The following is a 14,951-nucleotide window of genomic DNA, read 5'->3' as shown; positions in this document are numbered from 1 at the left end:
ATTACAAAGCACTACTTTTTTATTGTTAGATAAGGAAATAATTATTACAGCAAAAAATAACCTAACCTTTAAACCACAAAAAACTTTAAAATTGTAGAAAGAAAAAAAAAGCTAATTCAGCTTCTTCACACTTATATGCAATCTTTACTCAAAAGCACCTGGTTATTCATAGACTCCAATTAGGTGTACAAAGATCCATCAGAAAAAGCTATCACGACCAAATGTGAACTTTGATCTGTTTCTCTGCACTTGTATCTTTAATACATTCTTCATCTATAATAGCAAAGAAATCAATTGTAGTATCATGAAAATTGGAAGAGGTTTGTGTAAAACTGCATAAGAAATGCAATTCTCTATATTTAATAAATTAATTTATTTACTAGAAGAAACAGCTTTAGCAATCACTTAGGGCACTTATATTTAATAACTGAAGAACAGGTTTCAGAAAAATTTAGGAACTTCTGAAGTATTTCAGGAGAATGCAGATGATTTATCCTTTATTTAGGCACTAAAGAAATAGCTTTTAAAAATGGATCCTTATTTATACAATGACGGTCAGCTATATCAACTTTTATGGAAGTGTACAAACACTTTCAAAATCTGAGACTGTCTCATAATAAAGATACAGAAATGGCACCTTAAAATGCTTAGTGTCTCTAATACAATATAGCCAAGAGGAAGAGTGACATGCCTTCAGGTCTTTCCTTAAAGGGTTATTTTTATCTTAATCACTGAAAAGAAAGAAAAAAAAATCAAACAGGACTCCCAGCTCCCAGACTGATGTGATCACTGGGCTACATAGTCAGAGTTCACTCTTCTTCCCTTGTCTGTGAGTCCAGTGTTCCAGTATAAGAAGATGAAGCATTTTTAGATTCCTGAATTCCCATATTCAAACAATCAGAATGCACACCACTATCATCACTAAAACGTCTTTTTTTGGACTTTTTACAAGGAAGAAAAAAATAGACATTTACAGATCAATATTTTTGATGTTTATCTTATGATGAGATGCATAACACCCAAAAGTACACATAACTTTTCACTAACTATAAATATTTTCGAGCAGTAGAGATGAATTTCATTATTTCAAGTTCCCATGATAACATGGAATGCAAAACACTAAAATACTCTATTTTTTTCAAGCAGAAAGTAGACTTTAATATGGTTCCTGCAGTCAAGTCAGTGGAAAATACTGACCATGCTCTACAACCAATATTTTCTAAGAATGATTGGTGAATCCACCGAACAGAAGAAACTTGTAGGAATATCTGATTTGTTGTTCTTAACAGGATTTAATGATGAGGTAGGGGCCCCCTTGTTCAGCAGTGTCCAAGATTTCTATGACCGTCAGTATGCCTAGAAGGGCATCTCTAGATAATGATGGAATACTGGGCTGACTACAATTAAATACGTGAGATATTTTTAATTATGCAGATAGATGACCAGGGATCTTTGCCAGTATAGCCTTTCATTGACTATCCTACTCTTCTTCATTCTACTGAGTTCATCTACCCCATCTCACAGCTTTTTGTTTCCTTATTCATAAAAATAATTAACACCAGCTAGAAGCATCATAAATCTATTGCCAGCAGGCAAAGACACTCCTGTAACAGTTTCTTTCCAGAGTAGAGTTATGAGGACTGATATCTAACAAAAAGACAACGAAGGGATAAGATGAAATTAGAAAATACCTCTTTACATTTATAAAAGTGTATACATATAAAACACATATGCAAGTGAGACAACATTTCAAGTACTTATTGCTTGACAAGTGGACATGTGCCTTGGCTTCCTTTCACTTTCTACTCTGCTGGTAATACAGAGCAGCTGTGACCCTAAATTTAAGCTAGGATTATGACTGTTATCTCTTGACAAATTTGTTCACAATTCTTCAGACATTTTTGCTGATTCAATACCACTTAACACTGGCATATATCCAGATTTCTGCAGAAATTGCAGTTATGCTGAGCTTGTGAAATGTCTTCATTTTGTACAAAGACAGAGATCTGAGTATTAAAGCAAGCCTGAGTTTCATATAAAATGAAGTCAGGATTTGAATGAAAAAGGTGAGGTCTGATCCTTCACTACCATACATCTAGAGTGATTATATAGATTTGATGGCAACTTTTGCTAGACATACACCAGGGTAAAACTGACTTAAATATGGTAGAAAGGCATGATTTTGCTTAGTTTTTTTTGTTCTATAAATACGTCCATGTGCGTGTGCATGTGTGTGTGTGTTGAGGGAGGAGATTTGCTTTGCTCTGCACTGGTGTGGCAGTACCTCAAGTCCTGTGTGCAGTTTTGGGCACCACAATATAAGAAAGACAGTGAGCTGCAAGAGAGTGTCCAAAGGAGGGTAACAAAGATGGTGAAGTTCCTTGAGGGGAAGCCATATGAGAAGCAGCTGAAGTCATTTGGTCTATTCAGCCTGGAGAAGACTGAGGGGAGACTTCATTGCAGTCTGCAACTTCCTTGTGAGAAGAGGAGGGGCAGAGATCTCTTCTCTCTGGTGCCCAGTGACAGGACTCAAGGGAATGGCCTGAAGTTGCTTCAGGGGAGGTTTAGGTCAGATGTTAGGAAAAAATTCTTCACTCAGAGGATGGTTGGGCACTGGAACAGGCTCCCCAGGGAAAGTGGTCACAGCACCAAGCTTGACAGAGTTTAAGAAGCATTTGGACAATGCTCTCAGTCACAAGGTGTGATTCCTGGGGCTGTCCTGTGTAGGGCCAGGAGCTGACTCAATAATCCTTGTGGTTTCTTTCCAACTCAGAATATTCTATGATATATGTATATGTAAAATTATTGCAGTATGGATTCTGGAAGCTTGAACTTGTTTTAAAGCATTAGAAAACTGGAATGAAACATTAATTTACTCTCACTTGCATTATCTATAATTCCATATTTGCAAAAACATTTTTCATGTCAAAAAAGATGGAAAAGAAGATTTTAGATTTCCCTATGGCTTTAGCAAACATTGACTAAAATACCTCATGTTGTAGATGTTATAGTTTTGATATTTACCTGTAGAAGCAGAAAAAAATTCAGTATGCAGAACATAAATGAAAAATGAAATAACATAATTTTCCTTTAATTTTTTCTCTAGCATCTTATGCGTTGCTAATGAAGCTGAAGTAATTTTAACAACAACAACAAAAAAATCTGTCCTTGCTTGCATCTGTACAAGTCAGATTTAATTCTTAAGAAATACTCCTTGACAGTGTCTACATACATACACAGGATAAAACACAATTATGCCTTTCAGTTGTACTTCTAGTAATTTTAAAGTTTGTGGCTTTTAAAGTCACCGGCTGTTGGAACAATAAAATGAGATTCAATGGCAACTTAGCAGCTCAGCAAGTGCAGTATCATATTTTCCTTGGTGCCGCAGGATACCTATGAACATTTGAAAATGTGTTTTGAAATGTGCCAAATAGTTTTATTTAATACGGACACTTCAGAAAAAGAACTGATCAGCATGTGGGCATTATGGGCATTGCATTGCTCTGAAACATTTTAGCAGCATGAGACTTGAAAGAGTTCCTTTATTAAAATTCTGATTAAATGTCTGAATGCTTGTGGAGAATGAAAAGTAGGACTGCCATAAATAGTAGTGGAGCTAACTGAATACATTTAATTCACAAAAATATTTGTATATCTCTTCTCATCCCATGCTACTCATAGGCATTTTTGTTAAAGACCCCAAGTGCATTTGTTTGAGAAAAACATATACAGAAATTATGAGCAATATACATCTTGTTTACAATGTTCTGTGTCAAGATTACACTCTGAGCAGAAAAAGGGGCTAATTTGAACATTTTAAAGAAATACAATGTCCTCAGTATTCATTTCGTACTGAAAAATGTAGAAAGCACCATGTTAAAAATACTGTGTTTCAGCTTGCTTTTGGGGCTGATAGTACGTACTGATAGTCATATGACTATACCTGATTAATCCACTTTAATTTCCTAGAAGATGAACTTTAATAAAAGCAGATAGGTAAAGATGACTGACCAGCCAGTCTTATCAGGTAAGAATTGAAAAAGGACAGTTTTGTGGTTTAACCCCAGGAAGCAGCACAGTCCCACTTAGACCCTTGCTCACTCCTCCACTGTGGGATGGGGAGAAAATTAGTAAGGTGAAAGTGAGAAAACTCATGGGTTGAGATAAAGACAGTTTAAAAGCTAAATTAAAAGTCCTGCACACAAGGAAAACAAAACAAGGAATTAATTCACCACATCCCATTGGCAGGCAGGTGTTCAGCCATCCCCAGGCAAGCAGGGCTCCATCAGGCATAACGGTGACTTGGGAAGACAAACATCATCCCTCCTCTTCCTCCTGCTTCTTCCCCCAGCTTTATATGCTGAGCGTGATGCCATATGGTATGGAATATCCTGTTGATCAGTTGGGATCAGCTGTCCTGGCCTTGATGTTATGTAAGCACTGCTCAGCAAAAGCTAAAATATTGGTATGCTATCAACACCATGCTCATTACAAATACAAAATACAGCATCATAGGGACATCTGTGATGAAAATTAAAGGTATTCCAGCCAGAAACAACACAGTGACAGAACTGAATCTGAGTGGTTTGACTCAAAGGACAAATGTCTTTGATCACTGAGAGAAACAAGCAAAGCTAGTTGCATTTAACAAGTCCTCGTCCTCAGAGGGAATGATGACCAGACAAGTACAAAATTCTGATAAAGAAACTGATGAGAGATCTTAACATTTTAAAATTCCTAATCTTGCCTTGTGTGATAATAGACCAGCAGGTAAAAATTATCTGGTTTTCATTGGTTTGAAAAGTTTTCTCACTTTCACCTTTTTGTCTACATCAACAACAGGATTGAAGAACCTTGTGAGAAATTTCAGGTGGGACTTAAAGAGCTGAAATCTAGACTTTAGATTGTAAAAATACCTGCTTATTTGTAACTAATTTTATAGCAGCTGAATGATCCAGACACCTTTTTTTTTAATTAAAATTCCCCTATATCCTAGTTTTCCACTTCTGTGACTTTTGTTTAGAATGTGTGCTGTGTTCTGTAAGATTGCTTTAACTTGACCAGTTTGCTGCTTTACACTGCATCTAGTATTACCGCAGGCCTGGTTCCTACGGTATATCACCGTGTCCCGCAGCTATAGGGAGGAGGAGGAGGAGAAGATCCAGCAGGCAGGAACTGTGCAGCAAGACTGATTTATTTAATTATTTTACAAACTCTTTTATAGACTTTTTTCTTCATAGTCTAATTGGACAAAGGACCAGCCACCCTTTGGGGGCGATTGGCCAAAATCCTAAAACATCCATTATCAAAATATTTTCTACTATACCATAAACAAGACTTTCCAAGGTTGCAGGTGGCTTGGTTGTTTACATTCCCTGCTACCTGTTCTGTGAGAGAGAAAAGTCTCTCACGGACTTAGAAAATAACAAGAAGATCCTCACTAACAGCATTTTTGTACCTACAATTCCCCCTTTTTGTTTTATAAGATAACAACCCTACTATTAATCCTAAATAGAAATCTACATCAGTTATTAATTCTAAATGTCCTTAAGGCTTTAACTATCTGACTCCATAACAAGAAATTCAAAATTCAGTCTCTGCTTGTGGAAGGACCATCCCAGTCTCTGCTTGTAGAAGGACCATCTGCCTGATGGTCGACATCCTGGTCATCATCAGAAGAGTCATTAGGCTGATGATCTACATTCTGGTCGCCATTTGGATGGTTGGCATTCTGGTCATCATTTGGAGGTTGCCTGTTCTGCCTCTGGTGCCGTAGGTCAGGGCGAACGCATTTTGAAGGTAGCCACCGTATCCCAGTATCTGTGGAAACGCAAGCATACCCACGACCCCAAACGATAAGCTCATGAGGGCCTTCCCACTGGTTAGTGAGGAAATTCCGTACCCAGACTTTTGCCCGGGGCAGCTGTCTGTCGCCTGCAGACTGCAATGAGAGAAAATGATTCAGAATAACAGGATTATTTGAAGTTTGTGGTACTGTAAGGTGATTAATTGTATACAAAGCTTTTGCTAGTCGGCTCTGTGGGGTTTCTCCATGCATTCCCCTTTTCTGTTTGTCCAAAACACGCTTCAAGGTACCATGAGCACGTTCAACAATGGCTTGGCCAGTAGGAGAATGTGGGATACCAAAGGTATGGTCTACACCCCATAGGTGTAAAAACTGCCGCGTCTTCTCCGAGGCGTAGGCAGGACCATTATCGGTTTTCACAGAAGCTGGCACGCCCAGGACTGAGAAAGCCAATTTCCAATGGGCAATGACATCACGGCCCTTCTTTCCAGTGTGAGCAGTAGCCCACATAGCCGAGGAGAAAGTGTCAATAGACACGTGCACATATTTCAGCTGACCAAATTCTGGGATGTGAGTTACATCCGTTTGCCAAATCTGCAAGGCTTTTAGCCCTCTGGGGTTTACCCCTGCTGGCAAAGGCGCAGCGAGTCCGTGACAGTCAGCACAAGCGCTGACAATGTCGCGTGCCTCGGTTGGCGTTAAATGGAACTGCTTCTGCAGGGTATGTGCACTTTGATGGAAGAAACCGTGCGATGCCTTGGCTTGTGCAATTTTGTCAGGCTGAGGCCCTACCCACGCAGGGTTGGCCAGCATGTCAGCCCTGCTATTGCCTTCTGTTAGAAACCCTGGTAAATTGGTGTGGCTTCGAATGTGCAGAATGTAATACGGATACACTCGAGCCTGAATTGCAGACCACAAGGTTTGCAACAGCGAAAACAGAGCCGCATTGTTCACCTCCTTCAGAAGTGAACAATCTAAGCGTTGGGTTATATCTGCTACATAAGCAGAGTCAGTAACCAAATTCAAAGGTTCCTGTGAGAATCGCTGAAAAGCCATGGTAACAGCCCTTAATTCAACTAACTGAGCAGAGCCTGACTCGTGTTCCTTCAGCACCTGCCATTCCGATCCTTCCTTCCAGGTAACAATGGTTTTCCCAGTTTTCCCTGAACCATCCGTAAAGACGGTGGGCCCTTGCACCGGCACTCGGCTATTTCTCGGCCGCAAGGAAAGTACGGTCGATTTTGCCAGCTGCAGTAATTTATGGCTGGGCAGATGGTAAGTGATCTGCCCTGAAAAGTTTTGCAGCGCGCTTTGTAAAGGAGCACTATGGATGAGGCTCCACTCAAAGTATTCCTTTGAGATTGGAATGACAATTACTGCAGGATCCGCAGCCATCAGTTGCAAACACCGTTGACGGCATTTGATTATCAGAGAAGCGACCAATTCAAACACTGTGGTCACCGTCCTTTTTGGCTGGTGAGGCAAAAAGACCCATTCTAGGATATGCAAAGGATCAGGCCATTGTGCATTCCACTGGCCAATGATACCTGTAGGATGGAGGTCTGGAATAGTAATGAAAACAGTGATAGCAATGGAGGGATCCACTCAATAAACCTGACAAGCGGAAACAGCCCGTTGGACCTCCTGCAGCGCTTGCCGTGCTTCCGGAGTCAACTCCCGAGGTGAATTCAGACCAGGGTCCCCTTTTAATATATTAAAAAGAGGGGAAAGCTGCTCTGCAGTTAGACCTAAATAAGGTCGTAACCAATTGATGACACCCAACAGCTTTTGAGCATCATTCAAGGTTTTAATCGAATCCGGGAATTGCACCTCTTGGCGTTGGATAGTTTGGTCCAAAATTTTCACTCCTAAATATTTCCAAGGAGGATGCTGTTGAACTTCCTCCGGAGCTACCTCTAATCCATAGGCATGCAGAGCAGCGAGCAGCTGAGGCTGTATTCTCAGCAGCTCGTCCCGAGTGGACGCTGCCACCAGGATATCATCCATGTAGTGGTAGCAGCGTGCATCAGGAAACTGCTTGCGAACTCCGGCTAAAGCTTGGGCAACATACCACTGACCGATAATTGGGCTGTTCCTCATCCCTTGAGGGAGGACCTTCCATTGGTATCTCTTAGCAGGTTCAGCATTGTTAATGGCAGGCACAGTAAAGGCAAATTTTGGTTTGTCATCAGGATGCAAAGGAATTGTGAAAAAACAATCCTTTAAATCAATGATCAGGATGTCTCACCCCGTAGGAATCATGGTGGGAGAGGGCATGCCAGGCTGCAATGCCCCCATACCTTCCATTACTGCATTAACTTTCTGGAGGTCCTGCAATAACCTCCATTTCCCTGATTTCTTCTTAATTACGAAAACAGGAGTGTTCCGGGGGCTAGTAGGAGGTTCAAGGTGCCCCTGTTGTAACTGTTCCTGAACCAGCTGATGAAGGGCGTCTAACTTCTCTTTTGGTAGGGGCCACTGCGGCTCAAAGACTGGTGTGTCAGTCAACCACCGCAAAGGCAGTGTAGGATGCTGTGCGCCCTTACACACAGTGACCCCTGCTAAAAATTTGTCCCAATCCGTACGCCCCAAGCTGCCAACACATCCCGCCCGCAAAGGTTAAGGGAAGTGGTAGCAACATAAGGCCTAATTGTAGCTGTGTGCCCCTCTGAATCCTTCACCATCACAGGCTGTTCGCTTAAATAGCTCTGTGTGGATCCTCCTAATCCTGCGATGGCCGATCCCACTGGAGCTAAAGGCCATGAGGGAGGCCATGCAGAGAAGGAGATGATAGTTACATCAGCACCCGTATCAATCAAACCTCGAAGCTGAGTCCGGGGCGGATGGGCGTTCGGCAGGATCAGGGTACATGTCATCTGTGGCCTTTGGTCAGAGATGTCTGCAGTCCAGAAGGCCTGCGGAAGTCCCGTAGATCCACTGCCGTTATCTTCGTGAGTTTGTTGCTCTATCCTGGGGACACAAGACTTAAAAGGCACTAATTTAGCAAGGCAGGTCTTTTCAGGAATAGTTACAGGGGGTTTTTGCGTGGAGACCATAGCGCAAATCTGACCTTTAAAGTCAGCATCAATAACTCCTGAGTGCACTAAGATTCCTTGATGGGCAACATCAGGTTTTCCCCCCAGCATCGCACTGGATCCCTGGGATAAGGGTCCATATGCATCCAAGGGAACCTTATAAATACCGCTAGAGTCTAAGACGACTGGGGCTGCGGTGTGGACGTCAAACCCGTCTGATCCGTGGGTGCCGTCTGATCCCTGGGTGCCGTCTCTAGCGTGGCTGGGTAGGCCTGTGCCTGTACCTGTGCCACTCTCTGGGGGAGAGACTGCATCGGAGAGCAATTCCCCCTCCTTGCACCCCGGCAGAAGTTTCCCGACAAAGGCTGACCATCGGCATTAGTCCGGGATCTACAGTAGCCCGTGCAATGCCCTGGCCTGCCACACCTTTTGCACTGGGGGATCGGTGTGTTCTCTTTTTGACTCGGCTTAGGCCGCTTCCGTTTCTTCACCTGTTTTGGTTGCTTTGGTTCACGACTAGAAGATGCGTGAACAGGCTGCAGGAACGCAGCCAAAGCAGACCTTCTCTGGTTCCCAGATCCCACCTTAGCGCAGGCTTCGACCATGTCTGTTACCTCAGGATCCCCTGGTAAGGCACCTATGATTTTTCTGCACTCCTCGTTTGCGTTATCTCTCACTAACTGCCTTAACAACAACTGTCTTAACCCGTCATCCTCAACCTGCTTCTCGAGAGAAGCAGCGACTTTCTCTACAAAAGAAAGGAATGACTCTGATTTCCCTTGAACTATTTCAGTATATCGCTTTCTGGGTGCTGACAACTCTATGGTTGCATGGCTGCCCTGTTGAGCTTGCTGCAGGATGCTAGAGGGCATCCCAAGACTGGGATCAGAGAAGGGACCAGTCCCCATCAAAGCATCCACTCCTGCTGTCTGTCTAGAATCAGCAGCAGGGAGCTGCAAATTTGCTAATGCAGTCTTGCCAGCCAGCTTTCTCCAGGTTGTTTCAAAAACTGTAAATTGTACAGGTTGAAATAGAATTTGACCTAAGTGTCTGACATCAAATGGAGAAAGCAAATCTGTATTTATCACCCTTATTATCTGCATAACCTCAGCAGAACCTAGTCCATATTGTGCCACCTTGGATTGGAGGTCCTGGGCAACTTTCCAAGCAATTACCTCATGCTTGTCATGCTCTCCTGAATCTGGGAGAGCCTTATACACTGGGAAAGCATGGATCTCTTTTGGGGAACCAGTACCATCCTGAACTTCTGGCACAGCCTGCGGATGGAGTGTAACAGCTCCCCGGTTACCCCCAGAATCCTCAGATCTATTTGGCATTCCAAGGATTTCTAACAACCTCCAGTCACCCTCCCCCAACGCTTGCACCTTAAGAGACTCTAGGAAGCGATTACGATGCATCGGACGCACTGTTACCGTGCAGTCCGGAAAGGTCCAGGGGCGAGACCGGCGCAGCCTTTTTCTTCGCCGCGTGGCTACAGCCGCCTGACGACCTGGGGCCAGAACCTCATCTGCCTCACTGCCTGACGAGGAATCATCAGGCAAAGGCAACTTTGGGGTGCTGGGAGGGAACAGAAATGTACGGGGAGGGGAGGCACTTTGGCTAAGTTCGCCAGAGCCAGAACAGACAGCACAGACTGCAGCCGGCTGCGCGGCAGTTTGTACAGCAGTTTCTTTACGGGAGGCCGTCTCGGCCAGATCCGACCGAGCTGGTACTGAAGCTGCAGCCGACTCTGGGGCTATGGCTGCGCCTGGCGCCGCGGCCGTCTCCCGCACAGCAGCCACGTTTGGCGCGGTCACCGCTTCCGCTGCTGTTTCGCGCTCCCCAGGCGCGCTCAGCACCACCGTCTCTGGCCGGTGCTCCACGGACGCGCCCGGCGCCACTGCTGGTCCGTTCTCTGCGGACGCTTCCGGCGCCGCCACCTCTGCCCGCCGCTCAGCAGCCACTGCCGCTTCCGGGTTTTCCCGCGGCAGCGCTGTTCCCGGTTTCGCCGCCGGCCACGCCGTTTCTCGGCTCGGAGCTGCGTCTCCCGCTTCTGGCGGGGGGGTGCGGGTGGCGCGGACAGCACGGCCGGCGCTGGCGCCGCCTGTGGCGCGGGCTCGGGCATTCGCCGCTCTAACAGGCTGAGCAAGTCCTCCATCCTACGGGATAGGCTTCGTAGCTCTGCCAGAAAGGGCAAATGCTGCATGAAAAGGTCCATGGTTCGGTTCTGCGACTGCGCAGAACAGTCCAGTGCCAGGGAGGGCAGCGGACCATAGCCAGGCAGTCCCGGGGGGGGCACGCCCGGCGCTGCGCCCGCTAAGTTAGATCCAGGTGCATACAAAACCGAACTAGGACGCTCTCTGGGCATCCAAGTTGCTAAGCCGCTGATTTGCGGCCCTGGATAAGCCGTGGCTGCCGTCCAGCCGAACGGCAAGGCAGGCTGTGCGCCCTGCCTCTGCCCTGACCCCCCCGCCTCTGGCGGCGCGGGGTCCCTGGGGGCTGCGGAGTCCTGCCACTGTGCAGGGTGAGCCGGCGCAGGCTCTGCCTGTGGAGCTGGGGGGGTTATTCCAAATCCACCATCACTTGCCCCAGAAGCCCAGTCAGCGGGGCCCCCCTCGGACATTCCTCCGTCACTCATCACCGAGACAGGCGAGCCAGCCCTGCTATCACAGTCAAGGGCTGTCAGCAGAATAAATAACGACCGCCAGGTTTTGTATAATTCTAACGCTGCCGGCTCCCCAGTCGGGAGCTCGTGTCGGATAGTGCATCCGAGCTCTTGCCATAAGGCAAAGTCCAGGGCAGTATCTCTGTCCATGGAAATCCCTTTTAAAGTAGCCCAGTCTAATAATTCCCGAACTGAGTTTTCAGGAATGGAGGTGTGCAATATGCTAAACACACCTTTCCAGACCAGTACGACAGCGTCGTTCTGTGAGCCGCTGTTCGCCATTTCTCAGTTCTGTCGGACCTCCCGGTCCCGGGGGGTAAAGGAACAGCGCACCTCTACAGGAATTCGGCTTGGCTCGCAGCAGCAGGACACGTCAGAGAGTCAAATCACGTTGGGCAGCACCAAATATTACCGCAGGCCTGGTTCCTACGGTATATCACCATGTCCCGCAGCTATAGGGAGGAGGAGGAGGAGAAGATCCAGCAGGCAGGAATTGTGCAGCAAGATTGATTTATTTAATTATTTTACAAACTCTTTTATAGACTTTTTTCTTCATAGTCTAATTGGACAAAGGACCAGCCACCCTTTGGGGGTGATTGGCCAAAATCCTAAAACATCCATTATCAAAATATTTTCTACTATACCATAAACAAGACTTTCCAGGGTTGCAGGTGGCTTGGTTGTTTACATTCCCTGCTACCTGTTCTGTGAGAGAGAAAAGTCTCTCACGGACTTAGAAAAATAACAAGAAGATCCTCACTAACAGCATTTTTGTACCTACACATCTAGTACCTGCATTAAGAATAAATACATTATATGTGGACCAAGTTACTTGCAAAATGTACTGCTACTAATCATTTTACATGCAAAGCAAACTGATAAAAAAAAAATTGAATTCAGAGTTAAATCACTACCCTGCAACGCAGGAGAAAACTGAGGTATCCAGATGGCAATTTTCTGCCCTTTAGTTAAATTTAAGCTGGCAGATTCTCCTTGTAATGGCCTTCAAAGGACGTTTTTTTCTTCTTGAGTATAAATACTTACATTATGCAGATAGTCGTTTTAACTAAGTCTGATTTTATCAATCTCATTTAATTTTGGTATACTGGGTCTTATTCCAAATCTTATATTTCAAAGGACAATTCTTAAGACTCAGAGTAAAATTTATTCTGAAGTCATGGCATGTCAGCCCCTCTTGCTGAAGTAGCCTCCCTTATGACGGCATCATGAAAAAGGTTATTTAGGCCAAAAACTGAGAGACACAGTCTCACACTGAAAATGTTTCTCTAGCTTAGTATGTTAAGGACTTTCAGCTGTGAAGGAAGAGCAATAGTTTTTATTCTACTCAAAAAAATGTTTTATGCATATAGTATCAAATTTTCTTAGATTTAAGTTTAAAAAAGATATTTGGAAAAAAGGCGACCAACTCTCCTTTTTCGTGATCTTCCTTATCTATCCCAAGACCAAGTTGCATTTAATAGGACACATATGAGGTCTATTTGACCATAATTATGCAGCCTATTTTAACCTAATAAATTGTGATCACCAGCAAATGTCTGGTAAATCCATACATGACAGAAAATAAGAGGTTCCTTTCTTGCAGGGTCCTTCTTGCTGAAGTGTAAATGCATATATAGGTGATTGCTTACACTTTTTTCTTTGTAACAGTGTGTAATACTCTTGATGTGCTAATTTATTCCCTAATGTTCAATTGATTTGATTTATTAAATTTGCTAAATGTATGATCTTGCCCAATCTGTAGCCTTGTAATCCCAAAGCCAAATCACATAAAATACTACTTGTCTTCTATCACACAAAAGTGTCATTTTAATTTTCCAATTATGAATGTATTTTTCCTGAAATTGTTTGTGTAATAAATTGAAAGAAGAACAATAAAACATCTGTCTACAATGGGTGGTTTTATGTTCCATATTTCTGTGGTAACTTGTCATGGTTAAAACACAAGGTGGCAACTAAGCTCCACACAGCCATTCACTCACTAGCACCCCCACCAGTGGGGTAGGGGAGAGAACTGGAAAAACAAAAAATTAGAAAACTCATTACTCGAGACAGAGTTTAACAGGTAAAGCAAAAGCCATGTGCACAAGCAAAGCAACAAGGAATTTGCTCACCATTTCCCATGGACAAGTAGGTGTTCAACCTTCTCCAGGAAAGCAGGGCTCCAATGCATTTAACTGTGACTTGGGAAGTAAAAATGGAACAACTGCATTCCCTTCCTCCTTCTTTGCCCTGCTTTATGTGCTGAGCATAATGCCATATGGTATGGAATGTTCCTTTAGTTATCTGGGGACAGCCCCCTCCCAACCTCTCATGTACCCCCAGCCTCCTGGGACTCAGGGGCCTGTGGGGTGGGTAAGCAGGGACCAACAATAATATGAGAAGAGGCCATGCACATGGTGGCATCTTCCTGAATACCCCCCACCCTCCGACAGTAGGAGGTACAGGGCCTTCCTGAACCAGTGAGGAGGCACCATTTCCTGCTGGCACCAGGCCCTGATGGATGAGACTGGGCTGGGCCAGCCACGGTAAAAAGAGTAAAAGAGGCTCCTCTAATCCCAAATGTTTCTGTGCTTCTGTGAAGCCCTGACTAAAGCTTTAAATCAGCTGCTTACTCAAACACTTTCTGGCACTGTTCCCAGGAGGGTAGAGCAGCAGAGAGCACAGGTGACTCTCATAGAGTCACAGAAGAGTTAGGGTTGGAAGGGACTTCTGGAGATCCTCCAGTCCAACCCTCTTGCCAAGGCAGGGCTACCTAGAGTAGGTGACACAGGAATGTGTCCAGATGGGTTTTAAGTGTCTCTGGAGAGGGAGATCCCACGAGCTCCCTGGGCAACCTGTTCCAGCACTGTGCCACCCTCACACCCTTGACGTGTCATGGAGTTGCCCCCCATGGCAATGCCTGGCCACATCTGTGGGGAGGCCGCTGTGCCTGGCTGTGTTTGTTGTAGCCCCTCTGTGGAACATGGGGTTGTATTTGTTTAAATGTTTGAGGCTTACGCTCACCAGAAGGCCCTGTGGGAAAGGCCCAGCTGTGGGCGGGATGGTTGGAAGTCGGGTGAGGGGTGAGAGGCCGTTGCGAGTGAGGAGTCAGTTGAGTGATGGCAGTGAGATTGTGATTGGCTGGAGGAACGTGCGGACGGCATACGAGCAGGAAGGTGATTGGGTAGTAAGATGTGTGGACAGCAGCACTGCAGCTGTGCCAGCCAATGGGTGCCCTTCTGCCTTTAAGTTCGGTTTGGTTTCAGTTGTGTTCAGTTGAGATTAAGGGTATAAAGAAGGGCTATTTTTGGAAATAAACTCATCTTCTTTGGATGTACAAGGGGGTCTGTTGCCTTTGTTCTCCATTGCTACACCCTTCCATGCAAGGGATTCCTGGCCCAGGGTCTGGCAGCTGAGGAGAAATGGCTGGTTCACAGAAGAG

General features: G+C 44.9%; 1 protein-coding gene across 1 annotated transcript; it reads right to left on the bottom strand.

The window, feature by feature from the left end:
- Positions 1-809: 809 nt before the first annotated feature.
- On the bottom strand, positions 810-14,421 carry LOC116439865 (testis-specific gene A8 protein-like). Its single transcript, XM_032099905.1, has 3 exons — positions 14,365-14,421; positions 10,500-11,003; positions 810-941 (listed from the first exon to the last, which is right to left on the bottom strand). The coding sequence occupies exons 1-3, from the start codon at positions 14,419-14,421 to the stop codon at positions 810-812; spliced, it is 693 nt and encodes a 230-aa protein (XP_031955796.1).
- Between the last annotated feature and the right edge of the window lie 530 nt (positions 14,422-14,951).

This window comes from Corvus moneduloides, chromosome 2, assembly GCF_009650955.1.
Source record: "Corvus moneduloides isolate bCorMon1 chromosome 2, bCorMon1.pri, whole genome shotgun sequence".
Taxonomy (NCBI): Eukaryota; Metazoa; Chordata; class Aves; order Passeriformes; family Corvidae; genus Corvus; species Corvus moneduloides.
The sequence above is the reverse complement of the archived record's forward strand: the minus strand, read 5'-3'. Positions and strand labels throughout refer to the sequence as shown.

Coding starts and splice junctions, on each gene's coding strand:
- LOC116439865 (XM_032099905.1), bottom strand. CDS start 14,421: ATGGGGGGCAACTCCATGACACGTCAAGGGTGTGAGGGTGGCACAGTG. Junction 11,004..14,364: donor GTGGCACAGTGCTGGAACAG/GTTGCCCAGGGA, acceptor CCTATCCCGTAG/GATGGAGGACTTGCTCAGCC. Junction 942..10,499: donor CTGCCGCGCAGCCGGCTGCA/GTCTGTGCTGTC, acceptor CCTTGTAAAAAG/TCCAAAAAAAGACGTTTTAG.